This window comes from Octodon degus, unplaced genomic scaffold (assembly GCF_000260255.1).
Source record: "Octodon degus isolate 3935 unplaced genomic scaffold, OctDeg1.0 scaffold00226, whole genome shotgun sequence".
Classification (NCBI taxonomy): Eukaryota; Metazoa; Chordata; class Mammalia; order Rodentia; family Octodontidae; genus Octodon; species Octodon degus.
In genome coordinates this window covers 1726853-1743716 of record NW_004524802.1, presented here as the reverse complement: position 1 = coordinate 1743716, position 16864 = coordinate 1726853, and the positions used below count along the sequence as shown (strand labels likewise).

General features: G+C 59.6%; 1 protein-coding gene across 4 annotated transcripts in view; it reads left to right on the top strand.

Moving 5' to 3' along the window:
• The first annotated feature begins 7168 nt into the window (after nucleotides 1–7168).
• Nucleotides 7169–16864, top strand: part of Tnfaip2 (TNF alpha induced protein 2) — a 12472-nt gene continuing 2776 nt past the window's right edge. Inside the window, exons 1-11 of one of the 4 annotated variants that reach the window (XM_023705674.1) lie at nucleotides 7169–7232; nucleotides 9455–9815; nucleotides 9935–10568; nucleotides 12314–12428; nucleotides 12546–12668; nucleotides 12799–12899; nucleotides 13373–13471; nucleotides 13849–13972; nucleotides 14610–14732; nucleotides 14935–15090; nucleotides 15214–15335. In XM_023705674.1, the coding sequence (XP_023561442.1) occupies nucleotides 9491–9815; nucleotides 9935–10568; nucleotides 12314–12428; nucleotides 12546–12668; nucleotides 12799–12899; nucleotides 13373–13471; nucleotides 13849–13972; nucleotides 14610–14732; nucleotides 14935–15090; nucleotides 15214–15335 (1922 nt within the window). In that variant the 5' untranslated portion in view covers nucleotides 7169–7232; nucleotides 9455–9490. The other 3 variants (XM_004645425.2, XM_023705673.1, XM_023705672.1) reach the window with 3 other exon arrangements.

Genomic DNA, 16864 nt, shown 5'->3' with positions numbered 1-16864 from the left:
GAGGAGTGGGCCAGGCACCATCTGGTAGCCAGGGTCCTGAGCACTGCGTGAACTTTCATCTCCAGAGCATAGGTCCAGGGTCCTAAAGGCCACCGTGTTTTTCTTTTTCTTTTTTTCTTTCTTTCTCTTTTTTTTGGTGGAATTGGGGATTGAACTCAGACCCTCGCATTGCCAGGCAAGCACTTATTCTACTGAGCCATCTCCCCAGCCCCCTAAAGGCAACCTGGTGAGATAAATGGGGCATGCGTCTCTCCCAGCACTACCCCCTGCCCCTATTGTTCCATGTGTGCAGTGGGGTGGGGGTAGCACGCAGGCAGATCTGCCTCCTCCCTCCAAACCTGGGCCAGAACCCAGGGCCAGGTTTGAGTCTGCTGGGCCTGTGGCAGATAGGTCGCATGCCTGGGGTACTCTGTCTGCAAGTGCCAGGGCAGTGTCCTGCCTGCCAATGGTGAGGGTGGGGCAGGGGAATATCCAGCTCTACCTGGAAGGGGAGATTAAGTGGTCAGGAAGAGGAAGTGGAGAGGTTGGGGTTCCAGGCTGCTGGCCAAGCTGGGGATGGGGTGGAGAATGTAACTGTGGGTGCTGACAGGCTGTCCTTGGGCCCAGGGAGAAACGGGCTGCCATAACTGGGGCTCAGGGGTATGAAGGGCATGTCTGACTGTGGAGGAGGGATCTGTGGGAGGAGCAGGGCAGTCACTGGCCACTGGCTCCCTGACCAGCTCCACTGTAGCCCTGGGGGGGCGTCCTAGTGGAAGGGGCCAGCAGCAGTGGGTGGGGTGGGGGATGGCTCATTTGCCCGGCTCCAGTCAGTTCTCCCCAGGGAAACTGAATCTCAGCTCTGGCCAGACTGGACCTGCGCAGCCTCATGGAAAGCAAGCTGGAGGCTCCCAGGGCAGGCTGGGCAATGGCAGGTCTTGGTGACTTAGGCGAGTTCCTTTACCTCAGCGTGCCCCAGTTTTTCCAGCTGGGAAATGGGTCAGCACCTCCCAGGCTGGGCGAGAAGGCAAGAGCCAACCACAAGCCAAGCCCCGGCTGCCCTGCCATGCAGTGCTCCAAGTGCTCCAGAGCCCTGGTCTGCAGGGAAGTCCAAGATGGCCCTGGATGCAGACCCCACCTGTGATCAAGCACGGGCTGGGCAGCTCCCTGGTGAAGGGATGGAGGCTGGGACTCCCCCAGAGCCTCAGGACTGTCTTCCCGAGCGTTTCTAGATCTGGAGACGGAAGTCAGGTTTCCTGGCAGAAACCGTGTGCACAAGCGATCCTCGGGTCTCTGCAAGAGCATCAGCGTGTTCCCCGGCCTTGCCAAGAGCTGGGCAGTGGCTGAGGCCAGCACTGGCCTCCCACAGCACCGTGTGGGGAGCAGGAGGTGACAGCAGCTTCTGAGGGTATAGTGGGAGGGTAGGCAGCAGGAGGCTGTCCCATCCCAGTGTGGAAGCTGCTGGCTGGGTCAACTGGGGCCTTGCTGTGGGCCTCGCGTGCATTCCTGGTTATTGTCCAGGCCAAGGTAGGGTAACAGTCTGCTGGCCAGTTGTCTGGCTGGTGTGTGTGTGTGTGTGTGTGTGTGTGTGTGTGTGCACTGCATTTGCCAGCCCCGCATGGAGGGCTCTACCCATGCTCTGTGTGCCCAGCATAGGGCAGGACAGCAGCCCCTCATAGTCAGACCCCAGCCCCCGCCAGCTGCTCTGACTCCCACCTCTTCTCTGCCCACCTGCCCACCATGGGGCTTTCTGCTCCTCCCTCTCCAATATCCCAGGTCCTTCTTGAATGGGCGCTTCCTGGTCCTCCCTGGCCCTCCCCTCCCCTGAGCCGAGGCCCCACTCTGCGAGCCCAGCGTCCTTGAGGGTGTGTAAGGCAGGGCATTCGGGTTGAGGGGTGCTGTGTTGTGTGAACACCTAATGGCCCAGGGCAGCATGAGCAGCAGGAAGAGGGGACCAGGCCATCCACCCAGCATGAGCTCCTAGGACTTCCTGCCTCTGCTGTCCCTGGGGTCCCCCACCTAGGCCCCGCTGGAGTGTCCTAAGCTGCACTGGGACCCCGCAGGAGGCTGAGGCTCGTGAATGGCACCAGATCCACTCTGCCTTCCCCTAGGTGGAGCCCTACGGTCTCCTCCAGGAACCCAGTCTCCATGTGTCGAGTGGGTCTCCGTGTGTCGAGTGGAGCTGCTTGCTGTGGAGGGTTGTCCTCAGAGGTCCAGGCACCAAGGGTATGCTTCAAGTGTCAGCCAGCGTGTTACACAGCCTGACCCTCTTCCTTCCTTGCCTAGTGACTTTGGTGCTTTCCCTCCAGGCCCCATCCTCTGCAGTCCCCTGCTCATGGGCACAGCATTCTCAGTGGTCAGTGGTGGCTCCTGCAGAGCCCCTCACCATAGTCTAGAAGGGGACAGGAGGCTGCAGAGGATGTGGCCCCAAAGCTACCATCCCCAATCTCATTTCTCCCTGTCCTACACAGAGACCCCTTTGGGGCTGCAGCAGGCCACCATCGTCATCCATCCTCTGGGTCAGGAGGGGTGGAATGGGCTTGTTGGGGACTGTGCCCTGGAGCTGTGCAGGGTCAGCTGCTCCTGGTGCCGCCTCAAAATGGCCTTGTTGGGGCCCAGGAGCTGGTGTGGGGCTCCCTGGTCTCGGCCCAGCCCGGGTCCCTGTGATCTGAAACTGGGGCGCACTGAACTGTGAGCACGCTGTGCCTACCTCAGCCCTCCCCTCCCTGGAGTCTTGTGGACAGTCACTGCAGGGGCCTTAGCTTTAATGTCCTGCTTAATAATAAATCCACACAGATCACAATTTAAAGGCACATTAAGGATTAATAGTGAAAAGTTCTCCGCACACTCCCTACCCCTGAAACTGGTGCTTCCTAAGCAACTTGCACCCATAGTGAGATTTCTGGTTTTGCTAGAAGCATCGTCGGGAGGAGGATGGGATGAGCTGTCTGTCTTGATTCCTATGAAAGCAAACCCCTGATGAACTCAAGGCTCTGGTCGGACAGAGTCCCCAGACCTGGGCAGTGCGAAGTCTTGGAAGAAGAAGTCAAGGTAGCACTTGCTGTTTCTGGACCTTCCTGCGCCTCAGGGGTTCAGGACTGCTGTGAAGAGCCAGCCTCAGTTCTGGAGACCCTGGCTGGAGCTCAGGGCTTCTCCTTCCCAGCTAGGCGGCCCAGGGAAGATCCCCTGCCCCTGTGGGCTCTGCCTTTTGTGCAAAATTGGGTAGGAACAGAAGGAAAGCTGCTGTTGGTCGGAGGTGGCCTGGCCTGAGATGCAAGCCCTGCAAAGAGCTCACGCTGCCGCCCCCACCCCTCAGCCCCCCACTCATACAGCAAGTAGGCCCAACAGAAAGGCCCAGTGGGGTCTGGGTTAACTCTGCCCTTCCCCACCATCTTGCAGCCTCTGGAAACTCCAGGGACAGTGCCTGCCACGTGAGCAGCTGTCATTGGAGGGACCCAGGATGAGCCAAGACTGCAGCTGCTTCCTGGAAATCACGCTGGCTCTGAGAACAGCCTGGCTGCAGCTGGCGCTGTCCATGCCCAGCAACAGGAGGTTTGTTTGGCATCTTCACTCACCACCAAGAGCCCCTGGGTCAGGCTGGGCACCCTTGGGTGCAACCCACTGGTGAAAAGCCCCATGGCCCAGGGGTTCCTCCCAGCTGCCACTTCCAACAAGCACTCTTGCCCCGTGCTCTTCTGAGGTGCTGGGCTTGGGTTCTTCTGCCTGGGCCTGCTTTCTCCCACAGGGCCAGCAGTCTTCAGTGAAAGACCTGCGCTCCTGGAACCCTCAGAGCCGTTTCCCCATCTGCCAAATACGAAGAGGAGTTCTGGACTAGGCTTAAGGGGTGTGAGACTTCAACAGTACACAGATTCCCACAGGCAGGGCACTGCCTTCACGTGTCCCCTCCGGCCAGTGCCTCGAGGTAGCAGCATCCCAAGAGTGTCCTGGTCAGCCGTTCTGGTCATCCCATGATCCCAGGGCAGTCAGCAGACTCCAGCCAAGGCCTTGGGCAGCAGTGAGGGACCCTGGGCCAGTCACTTCCTCTCTCGGGAAGGCTGGGGATGGTAGGGACCCTGGCCTCGAAGCATCTGCTTCCTTCCTGACTCAGTTTCCTTGGTTCATGGAGGTGCAAGGCCCTGCCCAGGGCAGTCAGTGAGCATAGCGAGAAGTTCCCAGGCCTGGAGAGGAGGAAGAGGGGAGCTCCTTTGTGGTGGCAGAGCAAGGCTGGGCTGCAGGAAATGCAAGTCATCACGCAGAGGGAAGTGGGTCCCCCGGACTGCTGGAAACACTGTAGTTAGTGCACCCTGGCCTTCCCGGGGGAACCCACTGGGCCAGTAGCCAGCACCCCAGGCCCAGGGCCATGGCCTGAGCGGCTTCTCCCTATAGCCAGGGCACGACTCGACTGGACTCAAAGCTCTCAGCACCTTGTGACCTCCACCTGGCCTCTGTCCCCGCCAGGACGCAGGCCCTTCTGCCTTAACTTCCTCTCCTTGGAGCACTTCCCTCTGCTGCCTTCTCAGACCCAGGCCATGTGTGGGGAGGGCCAGCAACCACAGCCCTGTGTTATCTCTGGCCAGACAGCCTACAGAGGCGCTCCTGCCCTGCCCAGTTAATTGAACAAGACAATGGAGATCAGGGAGGTTTTTTTCAAAGATGTAAAAGGAATCAGGTGTGGTAATGAATGTCTATAATCCCTATACTCCTGGAGGCTGAGGCAGGAGGACTGCAAATTTGAGCCCAGCCTGGATAATTTAGCAAGACCCTGTCTCAAAATAAAAAATAGAGAGGGCTGGAGAATTAGCTCAGCGCAAAGGCCCTATGTTTAATATTCAATAGCATTTAAAAAAGAAAAAAGAAAAAAAGAGAGAAGACAGTACTTCTTTCTACATCTAAATTCTCTGGGCTAAGTTCTTCCTTGTTCCTGGCGTAAATACGTATTCAGCTGCGTCTCAGGCCCCGAGCAGCGTTGGAGAAGCCTTGCGGTACCGCGCAGCTCCACCTTCACAGGAACATGGTCGGTCCTATCTCTGCCTGTTTCCTCCTCTGTGAGAAGGGTGCTGCTCAGTACTCACTTGCCAAGATTTTCTGCATTTAAAGCACCTAGAACAGAGCCCAGCACCTGTGCCTGTCCAGAGTCAACTGTCCGCCCCAGGAGTTGAAAGCAAGGCCAGGAATGCTGATTTGCACATGTGTGTTCACAGCAGCCAAAAGGTGGCAGCGACCCAAGAGTCTGTGGAGGGACGGCTGGTGAAATGTGTCCATTTCCACAGTGGAGCGCCGTCCAGATGTAACAGGCAGGACTTTGGGACACAGCCTGTAGCGTGGGTGAACCCAGCCACGAGAGGGCAAGTCCTGTGTCCTTCCCCTTGTTGGAGGTCCCTGGAGTAGACACTGCAAGGGCTGGGGGCTGCTGGCTCAGGGGAGAGCTGGGAGTCCATGTCGAAAGGGGACAGAGGTCCAGTGGACCAGCTCTAGGGGTGGGACAGTAGACCCGGTGCCACTGACACTGAAGCAGTGACACTGTGGTTAAAGAGCAACTGGTGTTGTCTGTATTTCATCATAATTAAAACCAGAGCAGGCTGTCACTGCTGGAACCTTCAGAAGGGCCTCCAGCAAGGAAGGGACCTAGTCTCCTGCTCCCCTGCATACCTTCCTGGCCAGGCTGCCCCACCCAGCCCTGTGGAGGTGGGAGTGGATGATCATGCCTAATTCTGACTTCCTGCCGAGGGCAGCTCTGTGCCTGCAGCCTCTGCAAGTGCCGCCCTGCCTCCAAGAGGGGCACAGCAGCTGGTGCCCTCGGGCCATCCCCCTCTTCTGTCTCTCCACCTTCCCACCCCCATCCAGCTCCATATTTCCCTGTGCTGGGGATTTCACAGGGGACATTTGACCCTCAGGCCAATTCAGAGGGATAAGTGTCTGTGACACAGGGGCCAGCAGCATCACCCCTCCTATTCTGCCCACTGCACTGGGTGAGACACGGGGCCACTGAGGACAAGGCTGTTGGCCCATGGACCCCACACTGACCAGGGTTCGGCATAGACGTGGATCGTTAGGACCCAGTGTCCCTAGCAAATTCCCAATCTGTTTGGGATTAGGCGGGGGGTGGGTGGAGGGAGCCGGGCAGCTGCCTGCTGGGGTTGCACAACCATCTCCGGGAGGCCTCCCGCTGGATGAACCCTGCTGGGGCGGGCCCTTGGTCTCCCCATCTGTGTCCCAGATCAGGCAGGACCACCCCCGGTCTGGACACTGGTTTCAGGGGCTTGCCTGAAAATGGCCATCCCTGGGGGCCTGAGGGACAGCTGCAATGGAGCCCCTGTCTAAAAGCCACTGGCAGCCCCTTTCACCCCCCCCCAACTCCCGATCCCCCATGGGCAGGATGGATGCTTGCCCTGGCTGAGCTGGCTCCTAGCCACCACTCGGGAGAGGAAGAGGAAGTTCTCAGTCCCCGGGACGCCCCCTGAGCACAGCCCCCATCAGTCACACTTCTGCCCTCAAAGACCTGTGGGGGGAGCAAGAGGGACCAAACAAAGGGGGGAGGAGCTCCGGCTAAGGCTCCAGAGGAAGCCGGTGCCCGCGGGAAATTCCTTAATGACAGGGTCCGGAGGGCAGGCACTCTACGATGTGAACTCGCGGGGAGTGGTCTATGGCCCCCCTCAAGCCCCGGCCCACCCCTCGGGCTTCCCAAGTCCCCCGGAGGCCGACCCTGAGAAACAGTGTAGACGGAAAACTGAGGACTAGAAGGGGACTGATCCGACTCGAGACCGAGCTGGGCGGGGCACAGTGGGGGGCAGGTCTGAGCCTGGGGTGCGTGGGGGTGTCTGGAACCAGTGCCCAAGGTCCTGTCCGACTTCAGGGACGCTCGCAGGGGCTCCTGGCGGTTCTGCCTGGTGACCTGGAAAGTCGCCTCACGCTCCGAACGCCCCCTTCCAAGCAAGGCCACGGAAGCACAAGTCCCCAAGGACACGGGATCCCGGGAGTGACAGCCTCAGCGGCGGAGGAGGGGAGCCCTAGCGCGGGGATGTGGGGTGCGGGGCACGAGGCAGGGCGCGGCCGGCTGGCAGCCAATCGGGGGTCACGTCGGACAATGCCGGGTGGGTGGCTCAGCCAGCGGGTTTTCCGCGGTTACGGTGCACAGGGTCGTGGTGTTGGGAGTGGGCGTGGTTGGTGGGCGGGGCGGCGGGAGTGGGAGGGGCGGACCTCATCTATTTTCAGGCTGCCCCAAGTGGGCCCAGGACAGCAGCTGCCCGGTCCGGACAAAGTAAGTGACCTCCGCCACGGTGCTCTGTCCCTGCCACCCGAACCCTGGGTTCCGCCCGATCCCCTGAGGGAATGACCTCGCAAAACCGACAGGACCAAGGCAAGCCTCGGCCCTGGGGTCTCCACCCAGCCCCTGCTAGTAGGTTGCCTGGCAGTGTGATGCAGGCCATGTGTCTTCCCTGCTTGTGTGCCAAAGTGACCTCAAGGGGTGGACATCAGGTCCTCGGTGGGTGTCTCTGTCACCGCAGCCAGAGCCTAGAGGGGTACTGCATGGATCTCTGCCCTGATCCTGAGAAGTGGGGGTGGTGCCTAGGTGTGGTCACAGGGAGTATGGCTGTTGAACCACAGGCTGGGGTCACACCATGTGGCACAGAGCAGGCCCTTCCTACTTCATGGGTCCAGCTGGGAGCCGGGCTTACAGGAGGAACGCTTCTCTCCCCTCTTGGGCTGCACTGGAGCTGGCAGACAGAGGGACCCAGGATTCACCCTTGCAGGCCCATGCTCTGCAGTGCCATGTGTGGGGGCCTCAGCTTCACATCTCAGACAGGGACGAGGCAGTCGGTGGTGGGTGTGTCTAGTCTACACCCATGGGAGTGCCACTGAGCCTACAGCTGCTGATTTCTACTGTGCCAGCTGACAGCGATGGAGCTGGGAAGCAGGCAGCAGTTTTGGGCTTCAGAGTGGCAAGGGCCACAGTGCCGGAGCCCGGGAGACAGGCAGTGAGAGTGAGGTGGGGCTGGTGGGCATGGGCACCACAGGTGCGGCTGAGCGGCTCCACAGGCCAAACCAGCTTCTGCGGGGCTTGGCAGGCACTGGGATGGGCTGGGAGGGGAAGAAGTGCCTGGCCCACCAACCTGGAAACTTGGCTTGGGCTCGCCGGAGCGCCCCTGCTTGTCCTGGTCTGGCACTCCAGCCATCCAGCACCAGGTGGGCAGTTGACATCCAGGGGTCAGGATCAGCGCCTGGGCACCTGGCAGGAAGGGCAGGGACTGGCTAGGAGGGACTCAGGCATTCCAGATGCGCTGGAGCTCCGGCCAAGCTTCAGGGTGGAGACTACACCCTGGGAATGGGACAGGAAGCTGGCAGGGGGACCTGGACGGCACAGTGAGGAGAGTTCAGTCCGAGCCCCCAAGCCTCTGTGCTCAGGGAGCACCCTGTCCTTAGCCCTAGTTTCCCTCTTGTCATGTGACTCATTGTGTATGCCTTGCTGAGGGGTTAGAAGGTCCCTCCGAGTCATCCTGATGGCTCTGTGTTTGCTCTGGAGGGTGGGGAAGTAGGTGGCACTATGGTCCTGTGGTTCTAGTCACGCAAGCCCCTGCTCCACTCTGGTAGGCCCAGCTATGCTTTGATAGTGGGGAGGGACCTGCCTTCCCCAGGCTGCTTTCTGAGCAAGAGAATGGCAGGAAAAATCAGGACAAGTGACCTGGCTTCCAGGCCCAAGCTGAAAGACCACAGGGATATTGTGAACCTAAGTAACCCCACTTGGTGGGAAAGAAAGAAGGGATGGGCACCCCAGAAGGACGCAGGAACGGAGGCTTTTGTAATGAGCCCGAGCTAGTGAGCCTGGCCTCTGGCAGCTGTGGGTCTCTGGTTCAACCCCCTCACTGAATGAACCCTTTGCTGCTGAGGATGTGTGACATATCACTGAGGTCTGGTCCCACACTGCCAGGACCTGGCTTCTGTAGACATGAGCCCTCAGTCCCTATAGAAGGTCACCTCGTGGCATCTTTCTGAAATTCTACAGCTGGAGGAGAATTTTCTCTTTCTGGTGCTTTTGCAGCTGGTGTAGTCCTGTCCTTTCTGGACCTCTGTCCCTGCTTTGTCTAAATGAACAGTAAGTTGGGATAGGGTGGTACACACCTATGATCCTCATACCCAGGGTGGCTGCAGCAGGAGGACCTCTATAAGTTCGAGGCCAGGCTGGGCTACATAATGAGTTCCAGGCCAGCCTGAATTGCATGTGGAGACCCTGTTTCAAAAAGACAAAATAAGTTGGTGCACAGCAGCCCCTGCCCTTTCCATCCCAGGACCTGAATGTCCCTGCCGCCCCCGTTCTCTCTGCTGAGATGCACTGAAGGCCCTGCTGTCTTTGTCCAGAAGGGGCCCAGGACCTGAGCAGGGGAGTGGAGGTCACACAGATCACACTTCAGGTCACTTCGGACTGCACACCCAGCCTGGGGCCGGGTCCCCTGTCAACACTAACCACTTCTTTCCCATCAGCAACCTACAGACTTGAGCCAGGGTGGTGCTGAAGAAGATGATGTTCCAAGGCTTCCTGGACCAGCATCCTGTGCCTGGGACCCTCGACTTCCTTGGACACACCCCGAGTTTGTCCTTCACATCAGAGGTGGACTCAGAGGCCTCTATCTCCGAGGCCTCCTCTGAGGATCTGGCACCACCTCTGGAGGCTGAGGTAGCTCCAGAGCGTCACAGGGTAGAGGCTGTGAAGAGCAAGGAAAAGAAGAAGCCAAGAGCACTGGCCAACATGTTAAACATGTTCAAAGGAAAGAAGAAGAAGGGTAGTTCCCCCAGCTCAGCACAGCCAGAGCCCAGACCAGGGCCGGGTAGCCCGGCACCCACAGGTAGGCAGGGGATGGGGCTGCCCTCCGGAGGTGCAGGCCTGAGCAGGGCAAGGCCTCACCGGGTGGGGTCCCAGCTTCCCCCTGCCCTGGGTGCCTCCTCACAAGGGTCTCTGGTGCAGTGGAGGAGCTCAAGGCAGCGCTGGAGGGCGGACGACTGGAGGCAGCAGGGTCCCTGCTGGTGCTGGAGAGGGAGCTGGCAGCCTTGGCCTCTGCAGGCAAGCTGGATGCAGAGGAGCTGGTGCGGCGACAGAGCAAGGTAGAGGCGCTGTACACACTGCTGCACAGCCAGGTGCAGAGAGTGTTGTGCCGCCCCCTGGAGGCTGCGCCTGAGCGGCTGCACCAGGCCCTGGCGGTGGTGGCCGAGCAGGAGCGCGAGGACCAGCGGGCAGCGGAGGCCGGGCCTGGGGCAGCAACGCTGGTGAACACACGGCCGCGACACTGGCTGCAGCAGTGGCGGCACAGCGTGGCAGTGGTGGCCTCTGAGCGCATGGGGGCACGGCCAGCTGCACACACCGAGGGGCGCTCGGAGGTAGAGGACGCCTTCCTGCACATGGGCCGCACCATGAAGGAGGACCTGGAGGCCGTGGTGGAGCGACTGCGGCCGCTGTTCCCAGCTGAGTTTGATGTTGTGGCCACCTACGCACGCAGCTACCACGAGCACTTCGCTGCGCACGTGGCAGCCCTGGCGCAGTTCGAGCTTTGCGAACGTGATGCCTACCTGCTGCTGCTCTGGGCGCAGAACCTCTACCCGAAGTGAGCTGGTGGGCGGCGGGCTGTGGGCTGCAGGGGCCCTGGGCTGACGATGCAGGGTGGGACTGGGGCAAAAAGGGCTGGGGCCGGCCCAGGGAGGGAGGCTGAGGCAGGAAGGTCACCTAGAGTTTGCAGGCAGCCGAAGCTTTATACTCAGTTGTTCCAACACAAAGCAAAACAGCAAGAAAGGGGCTGAGCCTTGACCATAGGGTGAGGGTACTTCCTGGACCCCAGCGCATTCTGCAGTGGGGGAAACTGAGACACAAAGACTGGTTTCATTCTTGAGGTCCCAAAAGGAGGAGGTAAGTGAGCAGCTGCACAGATGTGCCTGGGCTTGGGGAGGCCAGGCCAGAGGTCCTGGTAGGTGACCAGGCCAGGCTGACTATGAGCCAGAGTCCATGTACTGAGGATGGAGCGTCAGGCAGGAGTTGGGGGTGGGATGGGGCAGAAGGTAGGCAGCGGGCAAAGGTTGAGCCATCCTTCGTGTTGGGGTTGACCTGGCAGGCCAGGGGTGCAACGGGCCTGAGTGTCTCGTTAGTGTGAGTCTTGTGTGCCTCTCACCCTGTGAGCCCACAATGGGTTCTGTCCACTGAGGAGCTCCAGGCAGTGCTGGAGGAGGGCAGCTGGTACCATCATTCACCCAAGCTGCAGGGGGGAGACCAGCACTGCGGCATGGGGTGCTGGAGGCCAAGGGTTCTTATGGAGGGTCTTCAGGCCTATGGGAGGAGGGAGGCATAGGGGGCAGAGGCAGTGTGAGCCAGGCTGAGGGTCCGGGGGCCACTGGTGCCAGTGGGGCAGCCCATGGCAAGAGGCCAAGGCACAGCAGGGTGGTGGGTACGAAGCCAGTAGGGCACAGGACACTGGGCTCAGGAAGACAGCATAGCCCTGAACCAGAGCTGCTGGCTGGTCCTGACTCATCAGGAAGCGCTGGGCACTTGGACCTCTGCCTGTCGACCTTCCTGTCTCGATAGCTCGGTGTCTCCAAGCCCAGCACCCAGGGGTGAGCAAAGCAGGAAACTGAGTCTAGCCTGGGCGTGGAGTCTAAGCAGGCATTGTTGAGGCCACTGTGGCCAGAAGTGTAGGGAGAAGAGGACGCAGCTGCACCCGGCCTGGGTGGGGACGTGGAGAGGGCCATTCTTAAACCTCTAGGTGGACAAAGGCCCCTTCAGAAGTGCTAGGACTCCCCGGGGGCCCTGCAGCAGCGCCATGGGAGTGGGTGACGAGGCCTCTGCCAAGTAGTCGGGGCAGCCGCCCTTCCTGTGCATGCTGGCCCCCGCTGCTGGGGGGAGTGGCAGGGTGGCTCTGGGAGAGGGCCTATCTGAACACCTCCCTGGCCTGGGGGCACGGGGCCTGAGGTGATGGTGGTGATGGCTTCGCAGGGGCAGAGGCAGCCTCCATGCTTAGGCGTGGGACTCTTTCATTGTTCCTTTATCGACTGATCTTTGAGCTGGGCCTCGTTGTATACTTCAGCCAGTCATGAGCTACCGAGGTAATCCAGGCAGGTCCCGATCCTGCCTCAGTCTCCTGAGTACACTGCTGCCCTGGCTTTGGCCACTCTTTTAGAGCCAGGGTGTTAAGGGGAAGTAGGAAGATGCATAAGAATTCTAGGATTTGGGGCCTGAGCCCCACTGAGCAGATGGTTGACATGTGTCTTGATATCGTGCTGTAGGGAGAGTGGAGGGTGTGGCACCGCTGAGGACCTGTCCCCTGGGTCCATTTTCCTTATGCCAGCCTTGTTCTGCCCACAGTGACATCCTCAAAAGTCCCAAGCTGGCAGCGGAGCTGCAGGCTGTCAGCCTTGGGAGCCTGCTGACCCCCAAGCAGATCCGGTCACTGGAGGCCACGTTTCTGTCCAGTGAGGTGGTGAGTCCCAGACCAGGAGAAACAGAGGGCAGGATGTGGGGATAGGCAGGTGAAGAGATGATGACAGAGCTTCTGGGAGAGCAGGGCACTGACCACTGGCCCCACACCTATACCCAGGCCAACGTGAAAGGGCTGATGGCCCGTGCCTTGGAGCTGGAGGCACAGCGCTGGGCCCAGGACGTGGCTCCGCAGAAGTTGGACGGCCGCTGCCACAGTGAGCTGGCCATCGACATCATCCAGGTACTTCGGGCTGCATGTGTGCACACGTGTGTGTGCAGCTGGGGTACCCGCCCACCCATTCTCATGTCCACACGCATCCCCCGTCCCCAGTGCCCCTGGCTGGCCCTGATCACCCATTGCACCCCTGCAGATTGTCTCACAGGGCCAGGCAAAGGCTGAGAACATCACTCCCGACCTAGGGAAGCAGATCAAGCAAGTGCTGCTGGTGGAGTTGGCCGCGTTCCTGAGGAGGTGGGTGCGTCCAGGTCCCTGCGGCCTCTTGTCAGGGCTGTGTCTCTCCTGCCTCCCTGGAGCCTGAGCTAGGTCAGCCCAGTGCTTGCCCCTGATTTTTGGTACCAACACCCTGTGCCTGGACCCACCTTTGGGCACCAAGAGCCACCAGGGATCAGTGTAGATGCTTCCTGTCCCCACCTACGTCCACCAAGTCCCCAGCAGAGCAGGCCTTAACATCAAAGAGGACACCCTGGGAGACCCTGCCATGGTGTCTTCCCACTGCACCCCCAGTCTCCGTCCCAGAGTAAATTTAGTGGGTACCCTCTGCCGAGGACCAGGCACAGCACGTTGCGGTCACCCAGGTGCATGGGGCAGGGGCAACCATGGACAGCGAGGGAGGACTGCATTAATGCAGGGAGGGCAGTGCCTGGGAGACGGCTGCGGTCTCAGTGTCTGCTGGCCCTGAAAGGAGCCCCTTCCTGTTTCACCAGCTACCAGCACACCTTTGATGAATTTCTGGAAAGAGGCAAACAGCTGACAAATTACAGGGCCAATGTCATTGCCAACATCAACAACTGCCTGTCCTTCCGGTGAGGGTCTGGGCAGATTCGCCAGGGAGAGGCGGGTGGAAGGAGGAGCAGCCACAGAAGGTGTCATGTCCCACGTTAGGGAGGCTGAGGCCGTAGGATGCACCAGGCGCTACAGCCACCACGGGTGTGTTCTGAGAGCGGCTGCTGAGGGCTCAGGGATTGTGCAAAACAGATGGCAGAGTGGCGTGGCGAGGGGAATGGCTTGCCCTTGGGGGGTGCAGGTACATGCTGGAGCAGGGCATGGGTGGAAGGACTTGGACTGGCGTCTTCAGGGACTTGGGGCTCTAGAGTAAGTAGTTTTGGAAGATCCACTGGGGATCCCTGCATGTGGGGCTATACGCTGGACAGGCTGAGACCTCCTGGCATCCACCACCCAGGACGTCCATGGAGCAGAGCTGGCCAATCGTGCAGGATCCCCGGAGACACCTGCTGGAACCCCTGAGTGAACTCCGGAGCCATGGCTTTGACACTCTGCTCCAGAGCCTGTTCCTGGACCTGAAGGTGATGGAGCTTTCTTCTGGCAACCACCCTGAGCCTAGCGTGGCAGGGAGGGCACAGAGGGGCTCAGGAGGCCTGGAGAAGCCCCCTCATCCCTCCGCCACACTGCTGCCCCAGACCCTCCTGCATGTCCCAGCTCTGTAATGATGCCACAGCCCAGCTCCTGGGTTCGGGTTTCAGTAGCCGCCATCACGTCTCTGAGGGGCCGAGAAGTCTGCAAGGGGTATAGCTGAGGGTCCTTTGAAAGGCTGAGGAGGGTTCACTGCCCCATGTCCCTGGAGGCCAGGGACAGCTGGTGGGTAGTGAAGCCTGGGGCAGTGATTCTCGGTGACTTGGCACAGGTCTCAAAGGGCCAGTCCAGCAGAAGGCCTTGTTTATATAGGAATTTATTTATTTAAGAGGAGGCAGTGGAAAGGCCTCGGGGCCAGCAGACAGGCTGGCCTGACTCCTGCATAGCAGCTAGATGACCTTGGAGGAGAGTGCAGACTGCCTCCGCTTCCCGTCCCTGGGGAGCACGACCTGCCTCTGTGAGCCCAAGTCTCCAGCCCCTACTTGGGCTGTGTGTCAGCTGAGGGTGACCAGGCCTGGAGCCCTTCCTCTCCAGGGTGTGACTAGACATCCTGCCTCTCTCCTGTCTCAGCCTCTGTTCAAAAAGTTCACAAAGACTCGCTGGGCGGCGCCTGCCGAGACCCTGGAGGAAATCCTCACCACTGTGGGCAGACAGCTGCCGAAGTTCTGGGAACTTCAGGACTGCTTCCGGGAGGTGCGGAGCCCCTGAGCTGGGGCTGGGGCTGCCCAGACCCCCTGCCAACCGACGTGTGTGTGCACCCTCACCCCACACATGCCCCAGAGCACATGTGCATCCCTGTGCTCTGTTCTCCCTGGATTCCCAGCTTCGGGGCCTCTGGGGAGGTGGTGAGCTCCTGTCATCGGTTGGCTCACGCCGCCCCGGCACTGCCCAGCAGGAGCTCATGGAAGCCGTGCACCTGCACCTGGTGAAGGAGTACATCACCTGCCTCAGCAAGTGCCCGCTGGTCCTCAAGAAGGAAGAGCAGCAGCAGCAGCTGGCAAGGAACATCCTGGCCAACGCTGAAGCCATCCGGCTTTTCTGCACGCAGAACGTGAGCTTTGCCCACCCTCAGGACCTCCGCAGCCCCTCAGGGTCTCCAAGCTCAAGCAGTCGTTGCCCTGAGCCCAAAAGCCGTGGGGCAGCGCAGCCTCCCACAGCCTGACCTTGTCTCCAGGGCTCCCCTGCGACCTGGCTCTACCCTGCCCTCCCTAAACTTGCTGAGATCATCCACCTGCAAGACCTCAACGCCATCAAGATGGAAGTCGCCACCTATGCCACCTCATACCCTGACTTCAGGTGAGAACAGGGGGCCTGGGACCAGCGCGTCTGTGTGGCCCAGCCAGGCCCGACAGTGGATCCCTGGGGTGTCAGCCCCTCGGATGCATAGCCCTGTTGCTGCCCTGTCACTAAGATGCAGTTGTGTGTTGACTCCCTGGTCTGAGCCATCAGGCTGCCGCTGGCTGTCCCCATCCCAAGCTGAGGCTGGGCGAACAGCAGGGCCGTGTCCAGGGCAGCACGGTGAGTTAGCAGCTGTGAGCGGACAGCCATACCCTGTGGGTCCCCAGGCCATGTGCTTAGCAGCACATGTTGCTGCCACTGAGAGAGGAAACTGACAGCCCCTGGTCTCCCCGGTGTAGGGGTCTTTGGGCACTTGGACCTGTGTGTCCCAGCTTGGGACTAGAGGATCAGCCCTGGCCATCTGGGGGCTGGGTGTTGGTTCTCAGAGCTGCATCCTCTGACGGGGGAGGGGGGGCGTTTGAACGGGCTTTGACTGGGACCGATCTTACTGCAGTCCCGCCTGGCTGAGCTACCCCTTCAATCCATTTGTGCATCTGTCTTCTCACATATCACAGACTCTCAGGCCTGTGAGCTCCCAAACAAGCGACACAGGCTTGCATAAGAGGCAGGTGACGATTTCAGGGCTTCCAGGAAGAGCCAAACCCTCTGACAGGACTTGAGGTTCTCTGGGGGCGGAGACAAAGAACTTCTCTGAGCATAAACCATATTTACTTGGTTTTCAAACAAAGGTGGGGGATTCTGAGGAAGGTATCGATCTGAGCAGGACCTTGAGAAATATTTTCCTAAGTAGTAAATTGTGTCAATCAGGAAAACTAAATTATCTCTAGGTTGACATTTATTGTAAGTGTGGAGCGTGAGCTGCAGTCTCCTTTTAGTGGATTGAGGTTGGAGCCAAATGCCCTGCACGGCAACTTTGTCTTGTTCTTTGAGGTGTCACAACTTCACAGAGGTTCACTTACTATGAATCTGCTGCCCCCCACCAGACAAGGGGCCGAGCCTCAGACAGACTCACGAGGAAATATGGAGCCAAGTGGTTAATTTTAAATCCTGCTCAGCTGCTTCATAGTGGTCTCCATCATCCATCTGAGTACCCACATCCCCCACTGCTGAGCTACCTACCTCTCTCTGCCTGTGCATCTGAGATCATCCACACCTCGGATGCACAGCCAAGGAGCTGTCTGGAAAGGAGGGCTGACTGTTGTTGGTGCACATAAGTGGGGGGTGCGGGGTGCAGAGGGTATGGCCAGGGGCTCTGGGCCACTCCTGTTCTCTAGTCTGGCTCCTGGGGATCCTTCTAGGAGGGGGTTTGGTGCCCTTTCTGCCTGTCTATCCCTCTATCTGCTCACCTACTCTTCCACATAACCATCCATCCATCCATTCATCTGTCATCTATCCATTTTCCCATCCATCTATCCACCCATCTCCATGCATCTATCCATCTATTTCTCTATCATCCATCCATCCATGTCTCTATCCATCCATCCATCCATCATCCATCTCTCCATCCATCCATCCATCCATCCATC